Source organism: Equus caballus, chromosome 28 (genome assembly GCF_041296265.1).
Source record: "Equus caballus isolate H_3958 breed thoroughbred chromosome 28, TB-T2T, whole genome shotgun sequence".
Taxonomy (NCBI): Eukaryota; Metazoa; Chordata; class Mammalia; order Perissodactyla; family Equidae; genus Equus; species Equus caballus.
In genome coordinates, this window is record NC_091711.1 from 26,001,378 (window position 1) to 26,017,254 (window position 15,877).

The window sequence follows — 15,877 nt, forward strand, 5'->3', positions numbered from 1 at the left end:
ACTGATGCTAGCCATGAGTTACTGCCACTAGGCGAAACATTTTAAAGAATACTATATGGCAAGCATACTGTTAAATTGTCAGCTTCTAATTGTCTGGGACAGCATCCTGTTCTTTCTTATTTTCATAGTACTGTGATTTGTGGGTAGAAAAGATTTTTATTTTCCCTTTTTTCCCCCAAAGCCCCTTGGCACATAGTTGTGTATTTTTAGTTGTGGGTCTTTCTAGTTGTGGCGTGTGGGACGCCGCCTCAGTGTGGCTTGATGAGTGGTGCCATGGCTGCGCCCAGGATCCGAACCGACGAAATACTGGGCCGCCGAAGTGGAGCGCACAAACTTAACCACTCGGCCACAAGGCCGGCCCTAGGTCTATTTCTGATATCTTTATTTAAAATGTTTTAAGTCATTATTTTGTTTAATCTTGGCCATAGTAGTATCCTTTATCTTTTCTCACAGTTCAAGGGTACAGGCATGGGCTATATAGAAGATTGTTATAAAAACTGACAGGCAGATCATGGCTATTTTGGGTACTTGTTTGCCAACTATTTTTCAAAATAGTTATTAACCCCCATTTTTGGGCATCAGGTTCTTTTGAGTATTTGAGAACTATGAACCTAGGGAAAGTAAATTTGCCCTCTGATTTTTGCATACAATTTGACCCAGAAGGAGAGCTCTCTTTCTCTAATAACTGTACAGGAAAGAGATTTAAAATATGAGACCCACAAATATCAAGTTTAGGAATCAAGTGACATATTCTTGGTCCAATTCTGCTGTTTACCAGTTGGGATTATCTTGGGCACATCCCTTAAACATTCTTTGTTACCTCATAGGGTTGCTTTGAGAAGCTCATGAGGTTATGAAATACAAATGTTTAACTACAAAGCATATGTAAACTGTAGCTAGTATTATTTTAGATGAAATTATTGTCATCATCGTTGTATTAAACTAACACTAGTTATTTTTCCTAGGTTTGAAAAGGGAGTTTATTTAATATATTTTTATTCTTAAAAATATCTTATTCAGCATTAGAGTAAGTCAAAGTAAAGTTTACTAGTGCTTTTGATTACATGAGTCAAATTCTGATATTTAAAGCTAGCAATATACAAAATTCTTGTCTAAGAGTACTGGGTCAGCTTTGTCGTATGCTATTTAAGATGCATTTTATGTGTGTGTGTATACTTGTCCGCTTGTGCTTGCTTTGTCCTGCTTATGAGGTGTAAATGAATATGTACTTGAAATTGTCTTTTCTTAGATGGAGATGGTGATGGAGACGGAGCAACTGGAAAGAAGAAGAAAAAGAAGAAGAAGAAGAGAGGACGTTAGTGTCTTAAGTTGATCTTACTTGACAAATTAGAAGTGGTTGTTAAGCAGCAGGTTTGAAGTTGCTTAAGATCCTGGTGTATGTCAGGGAAATAAATTTAGGCTCAGTAGAGGTATATTAGTGCAACTCATCACTATTTTGCAAGTACTTTCGTTTAACAATTTTATTGGTATTTTCTTTAGCTGTTATTCAGCTAAAGGATGTTAATAAGTTGGTTGCATTTACTGCAAGTTTAGGGATAAGTTCCTAAAAACTTGATGATTTAAAACTTGAATAATTGAAATAATAATTCTGTCGGGGATGACTAGAGTGGTGTCCAGCCATGTGGTATAGGATAAACAACTTGCTGTTCACCTGCCACCTTTGAAATTATGAGATTCTTAATCTATATTTAATGAGGAGTCCCATTATTTAAAATTTGTGCATATGGTGAAATTTTATTAATAACATTTATGTTGCACTATCACTAATTCACTTAAAATATGATCCTACTTGTGTTTTGTTTCTATAAATGACATAACGAAACATCTTCAGGGACCTGAAACTCTTTTAGAGAGGTTAAGGGGAGGCTCTATAGTATTACAGAATAGAGGTTAGGTTGAGAATCAGAACACTTAAGTTCTAACCTTGGATGTCCTTTGGGCTGTTAAGAATCATTGAGGGCCAGCCCCGTGGCCGAGTGGTTAAGTTCGCGTGCTCCACTTTGGCGGCCCAGGGTTTTCCCGGTTCGGATTCTGGACGTGGACATGGCACTGCTCATCAAGCTATGCTGAGGCACTGTCCCATGTGCCACAACTGGAAGGCCCCACAACTGAATATATACAGCTATGTACCAGGGGGCTTTGGGGACAAAAAGGAAAAATAAAATATTTAAAAAAAGAAAACAAAACCATTGATTGTCTGGTTATACCTTTCTTTAGAATCTTTCAGGCTAAAATTGTGTGAATTGGAATATTGAGGGCTTGACTTCCTTTTTTATCTCTGTGTTGAGAGACACAGTTAAATTATTTTTTAAGACAACTTTTGGCTCTGCTAGCCATTCTCCTGATGTGTCTCCAGGTGGAAATGGGATAGCCTTCTTTCTCTTTAGGCATCTATCCTTGTTAGAGCCTTCTACTCATAGGTTGTCAGTTCTGTCCCTAGCATAGTGTCTATTTAATGAGCACAGTTACTTGCTTTCCTCGGGGATTATGATATTCGTATTTCTTCTGTTCAAAAGTTGATAAAAGTGCCTGAGAGAAGTGATATTACATGGGCATGGCTTGAGAAATATCTGTTTCTCCAAATACTCTAAAATTGCTCCCTAGTGAAGGTAGATAAGCAGGAAGGAGTGTTAGGGGCTGCTTTGTATTTGCCCTTGGTAGAATTCCTCCACTGACAGAGGTTGTACTATGGTGCCATCGGCCTTTATTGTGCCTCCTCTGAGGATGTTCATTGTATTTCTTCATGAGCACTCTCAAGAGACACTCTTTTGTCTGGTCTTAGAATCAAGAATAATTGTGCTTTTCCTGAGTAGTTAATGTGTTTTATTTTGGAAACATTGTGAGCTATGCAAATAACCTGGTTTTTTATATATTGACTACTAAAGGGCTTAAAGCCAAATCTGTGATTTTTGTATTCACATTATTTCAGGTTCTATTTATGTTCTTTCCATGTTTTAATTTTTTCTCTCTAATTTACTTTGAATGTGTCTTATTTGTGTATTTTAGATATACTGGTAGGCTATCACAAATCACTTCTGAAAGAAGCCAAATAATGTAATCATGAGCAATTCACTGCCCTAATTTTCCTCTTCTATAAAGTGAGAGAATTATAAATGATAATTAATGGTAACTGCAGTACAGATGATTATAATTATTCATAGTTTTAGATAATAAATTGGACATAGTACATTATAATTTTCAAATGTTATCCAAGATTTCATCTGGTTCTTCATTTTGTAGATGAGGAAACTGAGGCTTGGCACATTTAGCCATTTGTCCAAGTCACAGCTAATAAGTGGTAAAGGCTAGACTTCAACTCTGATATTTTTATTTATTCTCTAGTGATCTTGTTGAGTCCTTTATCTTAATTTCTGGACAATATAAGAGCCATCTTTATCATATTTGTAGAGGAGATAAAGTTGAGGGTGATGAGATAGTATTTTGGTTGACAAAAATCAAGATTTCAAAAGATCAGGAAAGCTGAGACAATAGGCTAATATTAATAAGCTGAAATGTAATAGACATATATAAAGTTAGTACAGGTGGCAGGATCCTAAGTATTTTGAGTACGAGTACAATGTGAACTAAAAAGCAGGAAGTCTTAGCTTTTCAATAGCAGTAGGATTTTTAGAATCAGCAGTTCAGTCTTATACTAATTGTCTTATTTGGACTGTTAATACAGAAGTCAATTCTAGTACTAACTTAAAAGGAACATTGACAAATTTAGGGTTGGTGAATGTGGGTGAAAGTGTTAAGAACCATATCACTTAAAGTGGTTTCGCATCATAGGGAGGAATCAGTAGAAATGAAAAGTAAATTTTTTTTTAACTGCAAAGAATAAAACTAGAAGTAACATACAAGGAGACAGATTAGTATAGGAATAGCTTTCTAACAGTTACAGCTCTCCCCAAATGGATGGATTTTAGCCTGGGAGATAGTGACTGCCTCCATTGTCAGGAGTTCAGTGCCGTCTGTCAGGGTGTTAGATAGGGGATTCCTAGATTGAGTGTGAAGCTGAGTTAGATGACCTCTAAGATCTTTTTTGATTTTAAATTGTAATGTTCCCTCTTAGGAGGAACCTAAAACAGTGTTTCCCAAGTTATACTTTTAAACGTTATGTCAAGGGAGAAAACCAGTTGGTGCTCGTGACATACTGAGAGTTTGGATTAAAAGGAGGAAACCAAAAAATGGTTCCATAGATAAATAATTTGGCTCAGTAAATAGTTGTGTTTTTGTTTGTGTCTGTCCTTTTTTCCCCTATTGCAGAATAAAAAAAGCAAAATATGTATTAAAATTTAAGACAAAAATCCGTAACATAAGAGCAGTTCTAATCAAAAGGAAACCACATACTTCAATTGTATAGTTGGGAAGTGCTGCAGGTATACATTCAAGTCGTTACTGCATAAGTTAACTCTCCTGCAACTTCCTGGCATTCCTTGGAACAGCATTCATTACTAAAAGGCAGTTTTCGTATAGTAAGAACTATATAACTAGCTCTTATGTATTTAAGACAAATTTTAGAAGACAAATCTCTAGATATTTTTTTAAAGCATCTTGAAACAGTGTGTTTTAGAATACAGTTTGGAAGATAATATCCATAAACGTGTACTAAGTACTGTAACTTTTTTCAGCTATCTGGAAATTTGTATATGGCTAACTAAAGTCTTTTAGCCCTGGATATGAATACTCTTCAACTGTTATACTGATATACCCCTAAAATAAGATTTTTACTTATTTTATTAATACATAATGGCTTTATATTTTTACTTTATTGCTATAGGATTTCTTTCTTATTTTCTTGTTGCTTATTTCATTTTTATTTATGAAAACCAGCTTCTATTTGCTATTCCATTTCCAGTACAGTAAATGAAAAAAAAACATTAGCAGTGTTCTTTCTGGCAGGACTTTTTAAATACATAATGGAGTTCTGAGGAGTTGAATATTTCTATTCCTGAGCAACTGTAAATGGGAGAGGAGGTGGCTAGCATGGCGAAATAACTTGTGTTTTTAACTGCAAGGTGACAGTAAGGAGGTTCCTTAAAATCAGGCCATATAACAACCATTAGGAAGTGAGAAAACTGTAATGATAACTGCTTAGTTTTGTTTTTAACTACAGAAGTTAATGCTTTATTTGTATCTCACAGCAAAAGTTCAGACAGACCCTCCCTCAGTTCCAATATGTGACCTGTATCCTAACGGTGTATTTCCCAAAGGACAAGAATGCGAGTACCCACCCACACAAGATGGGTAAGGATCATGAAATAACTTCCAATTTGACTTGAAAGTTGTAGTTTAGCAATACAGCAGGTTTGATTTTTCTTGGAACTTTGCTCCACTACCTTAATAAAAGCTTGTGAATTTGTTGCGGAGGAAATACAGTAGAAGCCCTCTTACCCAAAATAATTGGGACCAGTAGTAGTTTGGTTTAACTAAAAAGTGTGTTAAAGTAGGGATCACAAAAAAATACATAAATGAAAATCTTTATTGATATAAGTTAACTTAAAACAAACATTCGTTTTTTCATCATTCTTGGTATTTGAGCATGGATTTGCTTTGGACTCTACTTTTTTATCCATGAGCTGTATCCTTAATGCATTGTCTATGAGTCTGTTCCATTTTGAGTTTCTGTGAAGAGCAAGAACTAAGTAATTTGAGGACTGATGCCTATATCTTTACATATTTTTCCTGAAACCATTTACAGTTCTTATCTGTACTTAATTTAACAGAAGTATTTTTGGTAACTTGCCTTTATTGAGATTTTCCGAGTAGTCAATTTAGTTTTCCTGGAAATAATTCTTATTATACAACATTTAATTAAATTACATAATTATAGTAACAAGTACAGATGACTTACACAAGTTTGGGAACAAATCAGCTGATTTTTGGAAGTATTCTGAAGGGATACATTTCAGCTGGTCAGCACACACTCATAGTGGCATTATGCACACTGGTTAAGAGCATGGAAGCTGGGACCAAGCTATCTGCATTTGAATCCCAGCTCTAACACTTAATAGCGTTGTGACTTGGGCAAGAAATTTGTCATGTCTGTGCTTTCATTTCCTCATCCATAAAATGGGCACTTCATAGGGTTGTTGTGAGGAATAACACCATATATAAAGCACTTGGAAGAGTAATAACAGACACATGGTAAGCATTTAGTGAATGTTAGCTGCTGTTATTATTCAGAATTGGAACCTCTGTCACTGTTATTTAGCATACAGTGGGTATTGGTTAGTATGTTTTACAAAGGGTATCAAGAGTATTGGTTAATCCAGTGGTTGCAATAGTTGGTTAAGAAAGCTTCTACTGTAGCATTGTTTCATTGACCTGTAAAGACATCATTTTCCTTTAAACTTAGAAAAGAACATGATGTTGTTATATTTTCATCCCCTCCCTCATTCCCAGTACTCCTAGGGAAGGAGTCTAAAGTTTTGGAATTTTATGGCATGGGCATCTTCCCTTTGAATTTGAATTCATCAGTCACTATCCTTAAAGTATCTATTTTAAAATGTCACAGACACACAATTTTACATTAATTTCATAAATTCTCACAGTACATATGATGTGATCACATTTATTTTTAAATATAATCTTTTTAATTTTTTGTTTCTGTTTGTTCCCTCTTCCTTCCCTTCCTTCCAGACCCATGTAACCACCTAGCAGGTAGCCTTCCATATTTTTCTATGCTCATATCTGTGTACATCTGTGTCTGTTTATGTAAGGAGAGTGTTTTGGTTGTTGTTTGTTTTACAAAAATGGAGTCATAGGCACACTTTCCTCCACCTTTTCTCATTCAGGACTACCTATTGGAAGTCCTCCAAGTTGATCAGAATAGCTCTGTTATTCTTTTGAATGGTTTCATAATGTTCCTTGGTGTGAATATACCATATTCCACCATTTTCAATTGATGAGCATTCACTTTGTCTCTAATATTTTTTGCCATTGTAAACCATTCTGCAATAAACATCTCTCTCTGAGTATATACATATATATGTGTATATATATATATTCACACACACACATGCATCTCTCTCTCTCTCTCCTTTTGTGCTGGCAGTGGCATTGCTGCATCAAAAAATATTATTAATACTTTAGGTTGTGATTCCCAGACTGCTAGTGATTTTGAGCATCTTTTTATTGTTGATTTTGTTCTTTTGCTCTTCAAGAAGTTTTAAAATTTGAAATAGATTACATGTTCATATTTTATACTTCTGGGCTCCTAGTAGTCTCTTAGATTTTCTCAAACTCTTATTTTGTGTTTTATTACATCTTTAATTGGTCTGGAAGTTTTTGTGTAGGGTTGGGAGTGTTAATTTTATTTTCTTTCAAATGGATAGCCAGTTGTGCTAGAATTGTTTATTAAGTAATTGATTCTGCTGAGTTGAATGATCACCATTGCCATATATTATATTCTCATATAGTGAACTATATTCTCATATGTAATGAAACCGATTTCTGTATCATTTATTCCACTGATCTAATTGTCTATTCCTATGCTAATACTGTTTTGATTTGATATCAGCAACTTAATATATTTTGATAATTCGATAAGGCAAGTCTTTCTTTTCTGCCACACACACCCAAACGTAGTTCTTCTTTATACTTTTCTTAGCTATTTTCAGTCATATACACACATATCCACAGAGAAAATGCCCTTGTTAGACTTCTTATCTGAATTGCATTATAGTTATGTATTTGTTTCAGAAAATTGACAGTCGTCTCACATTGTCTTATCCATTCTCATGGTATATTTTCCCACTTACTCTGTTTTTTTTTTTCAGGTAGGTCCTGTCCCTTTCTTGTTAAATTTATTCTTGTGTTTTATGGTTTTGTTACTGATGTGAGTGAGATACTTTTATTCGTATTTCCATTTTGATATGCTTATTGCTAAAGTGGAGGAAGGCCATTGATTTCCTATACTAGTTAACTGATTGTCAATATTTTTAACATCCTGGAAATGGTGGAATACTTGAAGTAATATTTAATACAAGAAAAATATTGAGATTTTGTAAAGCTTAAAAACTACCTTTCCCTTCTTACTTTCATTTTCTAATGCAAATTAAACATATAGGTAGAATAACTTCTGTTTTTGAAACAATAGAGAAGGATACTAATTTATGTTACAATATCTCTTGGGGTAATATTTTTCTTCAATATTGAAAGCAACGTTGTATTCCGTCGTAGAGAAATGCAAATGAAATTAAGATACTGTGGTTATGTTTGCTTCTTAATAAATCTCAATATTTTTTGATATTCATATAACTAGTTTTGACTATTTGCAAATAGATCAGAATCAGTATTCTTATAGATTTGGTGAAGTATTAAATATAGTTTTGTATATTGCCTTTGTTGCTTTTTAAATAAACTTATTGAAAATTGAGTGAATTATCACAAAGAACTCACCTGTGTAACTACCACCCAGGTTGAGTGCATTATTTTAACTTTTTATTTTGAAATCATTGCATGCTTAAGTCGTTGCATACTTTGATGCTGGTACAGAGAACTCCTGCATACCTTTCACTTAGATTCTCTTTAACATTTGGCCACATTTGTTTTATCATTCTCTCTCTCACAGGAATATGACAGTTATACATATTATGTACAATATACAAGTAACATTCCATTTTCTCCTTGGAAGACAGAAAGATAGAAAGCAAATGTGGAAAATGTTATAGTGATGAATCCGCATCTATACTGTTTTTTCTGAACTACTTGAGAATAGGTTTTGCATTTTTGGGTGGAATACTACTAGATAAGAAGATACTGTGTCCTTTTCAGGGTTGTCACATCTGGAGGCACATGAAGTCAATTTTTATCACTTGGATAAGGTATTATCCAATTTTCTCTAGTGTGTCGTTACTGTTTTTTCCTTTTGTAATTAGGAATTTGTGGGAAGTTCCTTTGAGAATATGTAAATATCTCATTCCTTATGAACATCTTCACATGTGGCACCATTGGTGATTTTTTTCTGAATCAGTTTTTACTATGATGGTTGTTGCTCTTTTTAAAAAATGTGCATTCTATTTGCGTTTCCTGTGTCATTAAAAATTTTTGAGGGGCCAGCTGGTTGGCTTGGTGTTGAGTTCACATGCTCTGCTTTGGAGGCCCAGGGTTTGCAGGTTTGGATCCTGGGTACAGACCTACCCACTGCTCGACAAGCCGTGCTGTGATGGCATCCCACATACAAAATAGAGGAAGATTTGCATGTATGTTAGCTCAGGGCCAGTCTTCCTCACCAAAAAAAAAAAAAAAAAAAAAAGGAAAAGGAGGAAGAAGAAACCAATTTTTAATGGCTATAATGCTGTTCTATTCTGTATCTAGCATAATTTTTTTATGTGTTTCCTTATTTTTGAACATTTCAATTTTTTACCATTAGAAAAAATTCTGTGATGAACATCTTAGTATGTTAATTGGATCTGATTTTTCTCTTATGCTGAATCTCTAGAAGAAGGAGGAAGAATTATTTTGAAATTTTTGAGATCTATTTCCACCTTTAGTAGGCAATTTTTTGGGACAGTTGTTGATTTTAAGAGCAGTACATATTCATTATAAAACAGGAAATAAAGATAAGCAAAAAGAAGAAAATAAAAATCTGCTTAATTCTGCCAGTGAATTAAAACCACTGTTAACATGTTGGTATTTCTTCCTCTAAAGCCTCTATAGAAACCTGTATCATGGGAATGTTTCTCAAGATGGAACTATACTGCAAGCAGCTCTATAACCCCTTTTTAAGTTTGTTTTCATGTTAGTAAAGAATCCAGTAATATTTCTAATGGCTGAATAACTTTGCACATCTGTATGCATACCATAATTTATTTGTCCAGTCCTGTCTTATTGAACGTACAGTTTGTTTCTAGTTGTTTACTATTAAAAACAATGCCAGGATAAATATATTTATGTTGTTTTCAACTTTCATAGTGAAAAATTCCAAACAGAAAGATTGAAAGATCGCATAATGAACTTACTACCTAGATTGAACAATTCTTAACATTTTGCCACATATGCTTTGTCTCTGTATATGTATGTATTTTTTTGTTATTGTTGATTTTTTCTCTTTTTGTTTTCCTGGGCTATTCAAAAATGTCTCATTTATTTTGAGTCACCAGTTCTTAAAACTTCAGTCATCTCCCAAGAATTAGATGTTCTCCAAATTATCTCATTTAAGTAAATTAACAGTAATTTCCCAATATAATGTAAATACTTGGTTCATATTTAAAGGTTTTTTCCCCTTGTCCCTGGAACATCTTTTTAGCAACACCCCTGTCCCCCCCAACCAGGATCCAGTCAAGGTTCATACTTTGCATATGGTTAGAATCCCCACCTTCTTCTCTTCCATTGCACTGACCTTTTGAAGAGACCAGTAGTTTAGAAAGTCTCATATTCTGGGATTTTTCCAGTTGTTTCCTTGTGGTGTCATTAAGCTTCTTTCTCTGTTCCTGTATTTTCTGTGAACTAGAGTTGTAAAGGCTTAGATTAGATTTAAAGTAACCATTTTTGACAGAGATATATCATGTGATACCATGTACTTCATATTGTATCAGATGTAACATCAGGTTCTGTTAGTTTCACTGTATTTTATCACTTGGTTAATGTAGTGACAGCCAGCTGTTTCTTTTTTAAAGGTACTTTTCTCTTTTTGTCAGTTTTTTCATTGGGGACTGCAAAATGGTGCATTTCCATCATTTCTTCTACATTTATTAGCTGACATTATTCTTTTTGAAGAATTTTCTTTTATCAGCTGGGGATCAACTATAGTTTCTTCTTACAGGCAGTTAAAATGCTTCATTTTTCCCTATAAGTCCTAGTTTTCAGAGGAAGGAATTGGTGTCATATCTGCATGCATTCTTAATTGTTTCTGGGTTAAAGACATGCATTTTTAAATGGTTCTTGTAAATGTTCACATAGTGCTTTAAAAATACAAATATAATTATCTTTTAAGTTATCCATGCATGAGTTCAGAAATGTTTATGACTGTTTGAAGTTAATAATCAGATACCTTTGTTTATATCTTTTGGTTTTACTTGTATTTTTCTGCTCTTTAATACATCCACTGGTAAAAATAATGAAATAATTGAAAAGATTCAGAAAATCAAAGAGGTGTGAAGAATTTACATACTTGTAAATGCTTCCTATAAAGATTATCTTTCAAGCAGTTGTTTTTGTAGTTTTGTTTTACAGACGTAATACATTTTAAAAAGCATTTCTGTTCTGCCTTTTTCAGTTAGATGAATTAATTGCCTTTTGGAATAATTGTTATGGCTGAGAATGTTTTCTTTTGTTTTTTTTACTAAAGCATTTTATTTTATTTTTGAGGAAGATTAGCCATGAGCTAACATCTGCTGCCAGTCCTCCTCTTTTTGCTGAGGAAGACTGGCCCTGAGCTAACATCCGTGCCCATCTTCCTCTACTTTATATGTGGGACGCCTACCACAGCATGGCTTGCCAAGCGGTGCCTTGTCCACACCCAGGATCCAAACTGCCGAACCCCGGGCTGCTGAAGCAGAATGTGCGCACTTAACTGCTGCACCACCGGGCCCGCCCCTCAGAATGTTTTTTTAATCTTACTAATTTCTATATTTTTGTTACATAGAGTGAATATCAAAAGATCAAATTTAGGAAAAGGGAGAGTCTCCTTCATAATATTCTTTGTCTTTCATTTGGGCCTGGAATTATAGTTATAGACCTTGGCAGTAGGTTTCTTGAGTGTTACTAATGACTTTCAATTTGAACTCAAGATTTAGCAAAAAAATGTCTTTAATCCAATTTCTGATTGGTAGTTCTTTCCCAACAATGCAGAACATTCCATAATCTTTTGAAGAGTCCGCTGCTTCTAAGAGTCAGCAGTGCAGCCTTTGGAAGTGTGAGGTATTCATGTGAGGTCTGTTGATTTCGGTGTTGGGGGTTTTTGTTTGCTCATATTCTAATTCTAAAATGTAGTCAAATAATATTTGAAATTTAATTATACTTAAGTTTTAACCAATTAACAAGTGAATTTGAAGAATCTGAGGGTTGCATTGGGGACAAGAAATGGGAATTGATAATAACCAATACCACTTTCACAGACCTCCATGGATGATATGCATCCGTCACCTTTGGACATAGTCTTTCATTTTACAACTCTAGAATAAATATTTGTTGATATTTTTACTTTCCACAAAATCTTTGGCTTTTCAGAGGGAGTTCTTTAACGTTTACTGCCAGGTATGGCTGTATATGTGCCAGCATTATGGCCCACTTAAGAGATGAAGAATTGTGATGTATTTTGTGTAAGAATTGATCTGAGAATATAGCCAGTACTTTTAAGCCTGAAAATGATTTATTCTCAGAACATTGGGGTTCTTAGTTCCCAGGAAAGATTTTTGGATTTGTGGGAGAGGAAGGGCTAGAGTTAGAACTAGATGTCAGGGGATTGTGGCTTGTCTGTCTCAGCATAGAGTGAGCAGCTTTAAGTGTATTGCAGCTAAACAAAGGTTGAGCCACGTCTTGAGAATGTACTTTTTAAAGGATTTTATCCCATTACCTTCTAGTGTGAGGGTATTTGTTTGAATACTTTGATTAGAAGTTGCCTCTCGAGTTTTCACTGTTCCTATAAAAGTAGTTCATATGCATTTAAGTACTTGGGGAGTTTAAAACTGACCTTCAACCGATGGTACTGTAATATTTCAATTATCTGATAGTGGTAGATAGATCCAAAATACATTTCCAAACAGAAAACAAGCCAGAGAAGCCTCTGTGGTGCTTAACACCCAAAGGGCCGTGTGGTAGACATTTCAGGGCTGGAGTGTTACTCAGTTCTGCCATTGTAGCAGGAAAGTAGCCACAGACAGTAGGTAGACAGTATGGGCATAGCTGTGTTGCAATAAAATTTTATTTACAGAACAGGTTTCATGGTGGTTTTGCCTGCAGGCCATAGTTTGCTGGCCACTAGCTTTGAGGCAAATAGGAGTAATTCCTTGAAGGCGTCGCTCTTGTACTAAGTATATTTTATGCCTCAGTGATCACTGAGTTGTGACCTGTATATTCAGTGTTGCTTAAGAAGGTGTGAAAGGTATAACAACTTCCAAAAAGATCTTCATTTGAGAACAGTTACCGTTTTTGAAATGTACTGCTTAAAGGGAGTCAGTGGATCTCCTCATTCCTAGACACTAAATATAAAAATCTGTTTATTACCCTTGGCAGTTGTAAAATGTGAGCCATATCCTTCAAGGAAGATTTCCTCTAATATATATACAACTAGAAAAATTCTGCCAAAGCACATAATATTTTATGTTTTGAGGAAAGTATATGCAGATTTCCAGGTCAAGTCTTTGGATTACTACCTGCCCTATTTGTGAAGTTAAATGCTAATTTTGGGGTGTTCTTTTGAAGTCTCTTAAAGTATATATTACCTCGAGTGGAAGGATGCCTTTGTTTCCCACCTGCTTGGTTTCTAGGACTCTCTTCTGACTTTTCTGATTCTCTCCTTTCGTGTTATTTTGTGTCTCAGGGTATTAGGTCCTCTGACTTTGAACAAAATCTCACGTGAGGATTCTTTTTTCGAGTCTTACAAAGGGTTTAACTTGATTTGGCTTGGTTGCAAGTGTGTGGCTACTTGTATTTCTGAAACTTTGCTGACATTTAATGAAAGAAACTCTGAATATGTAGTATTTTTATCTAAAATGTCTTACATTCCTCAGTATATTTTTATCTCTCAGCTTTTATGCTGACTCTGCTATACGTGACTAATACTATGCTATGCATACTGTAAAGGCGAACAGCTGCTTGGAGAACTACAAGTGAAGAAAAGAAAGCATTAGATCAAGCTAGTGAAGAGATTTGGAATGATTTTCGAGAAGCCGCAGAAGCACATCGACAAGTTAGAAAATACGTTATGAGCTGGATCAAGCCTGGGATGACAATGATAGAAATCTGGTAAAAGGAATATGTTTTTGTAAGAACATGTTAAAAAAAATTTCTTTTGGAGCTAACTCTCTGATTATAGTGTTTGGCTTTCATTACTATTTGGCTGAAACTTTAAGTGAAGGTTCTAGAGATGTCTTCTAAATTCTTGTAGTGTCGATGCAATGAGGAAACCATGAGAGGGCATTTGCACCTCAACCACCATATTTTGTACTTATGTACACTCGTGCAAATGCATACACGACTGATTCTTATTTTCTGTCTGGGATTCTATGTTGCTATCTAACAATTCATATTAAACTAAAATTCTTGGACACAAAACATTTATAATGCAATGAAGAAGCCAATAGAACTAATTATTTCTCCAGTTTTCCCCTTGAGAAATAATTTTCTGATTCAGTTTTCCAAATATGCAACATTGAGCAAATAAAATGTAATCAGCATTTAAATTAGTCTAAGTCAAGAGTCTTATTCCTAGTAAACTAAGTTAAAAGTGGATTGTGTCGTTGTTTCTGCAGATTTCTAGTGGGATTAAGCGCTTTATCTTTTTAGGGGTTAGCTAGTATGTTGCTAGCATCAGAGAACTGTTATTCATTCACATCCAGAAAGTGCTCATATCCTTTCCAGAAAGTAATTTAAGAGTTTTAGTAAACTTTCTGGACTTGATGAACTGTAAGATATATAAGGGTAAGAATGTAAAAGAAAACAACCACCCCCCCCCCCTTTTTTTTTAGTGAAAAGTTGGAAGACTGTTCACGAAAGCTAATAAAAGAGAATGGATTAAACGCAGGCCTGGCATTTCCTACTGGGTGTTCTCTCAATAACTGCGCTGCCCATTATACTCCCAATGCTGGTGACACAACAGTATTACAGTATGATGACATCTGTAAGATAGACTTTGGAACACATATAAGTGGTGAGTTCTTAGAAATAATTTACACCCCACCCTCCTCCTAAAAAACTCTGATCTTGTCTCTGTTGGGTGGGGCTACAGATGCTGAACTCCCAAATTTTCTTCTTATTGCCTCACTTTTCAGTAGAGCTGTGTTGAGGCAGATTTTGGGATTTACTTTAAAGCATTCTAAGTGGAGTAGAATAAAAACTACTGAGTGATAGAGGTTTATTACCCTTTGTATCAAGGCATGAAAAACATAATCTTACATTTCTTTATTCAGGTCGTTGTTTCAGATATCATTTATTCGTATAACAACAACAAACTTTTACTTAGAATCTGTAAGTTTACCAACCTTTGTATACTTGTTAGCTTTTCTAAATTCTCCCCTAAACCCTATTAGGTAAGTACCTTTTTATCTCAACAGGAGAGAAAGCAAAACTTAGATTAATTAAGTACTTGAGTTTTACTAAATTGGAGAAGCTGGACTGATGGTTAGCATCCTGTGGACCTGTACGTTTTCTCTGCCCGCACTGCTTTTTCTTAGTTCCCCAGGCTTTTCTCACTTTGTTTCTGTTTATGTTTTTGAATAACTGCATGGGTGAGTCCTGAATTGGTGCTGTCTTGAAGTAATATGTACTAACTCTAGAATTAATCTTTTCAATCTGAAACCTTATGTAGCTTATTTATATTTTTTCCCCTTTGATTATGAATGCTGTCTGTGTACTCAAAGTGTTGCCTTCATTTTTGAGCCCATCATTTTATTTTCCTGTTAACTAGCAAGTTTAATTAATAGAGTAGATGCTATAAAGTAGGTAAGTTGACAGCTGATAAGTAAACTTAAAGAAGAATTTTCTCTTTCAGGTAGGATTATTGACTGTGCTTTTACTGTCACTTTTAATCCCAAATATGATACATTATTAAAAGCTGTAAAAGATGCCACTAACACTGGAATAAAGGTATGTAAACCATAAGCACCATTTCATTCAACATATTCTGAGCACTTTATAGCCTTTTTAAGGTCTTTGGGTTGTATAAGAATAGTCCACTACCCTTCGGGCTTTA

At 34.7% G+C, this 15,877-nt stretch overlaps 1 protein-coding gene across 2 annotated transcripts in view; it reads left to right on the forward strand.

Moving 5' to 3' along the window:
• Window positions 1-15,877, forward strand: part of METAP2 (methionyl aminopeptidase 2) — a 42,546-nt gene that overhangs the window by 14,413 nt on the left and 12,256 nt on the right. For both annotated transcript variants that reach the window (XM_001494372.6, XM_005606523.3), the window contains exons 3-7: window positions 1,250-1,315; window positions 5,166-5,268; window positions 13,771-13,932; window positions 14,655-14,836; window positions 15,677-15,771. In XM_001494372.6, the coding sequence (XP_001494422.2) occupies window positions 1,250-1,315; window positions 5,166-5,268; window positions 13,771-13,932; window positions 14,655-14,836; window positions 15,677-15,771 (608 nt within the window). The remainder of the gene's footprint in view (window positions 1-1,249; window positions 1,316-5,165; window positions 5,269-13,770; window positions 13,933-14,654; window positions 14,837-15,676; window positions 15,772-15,877) is intronic.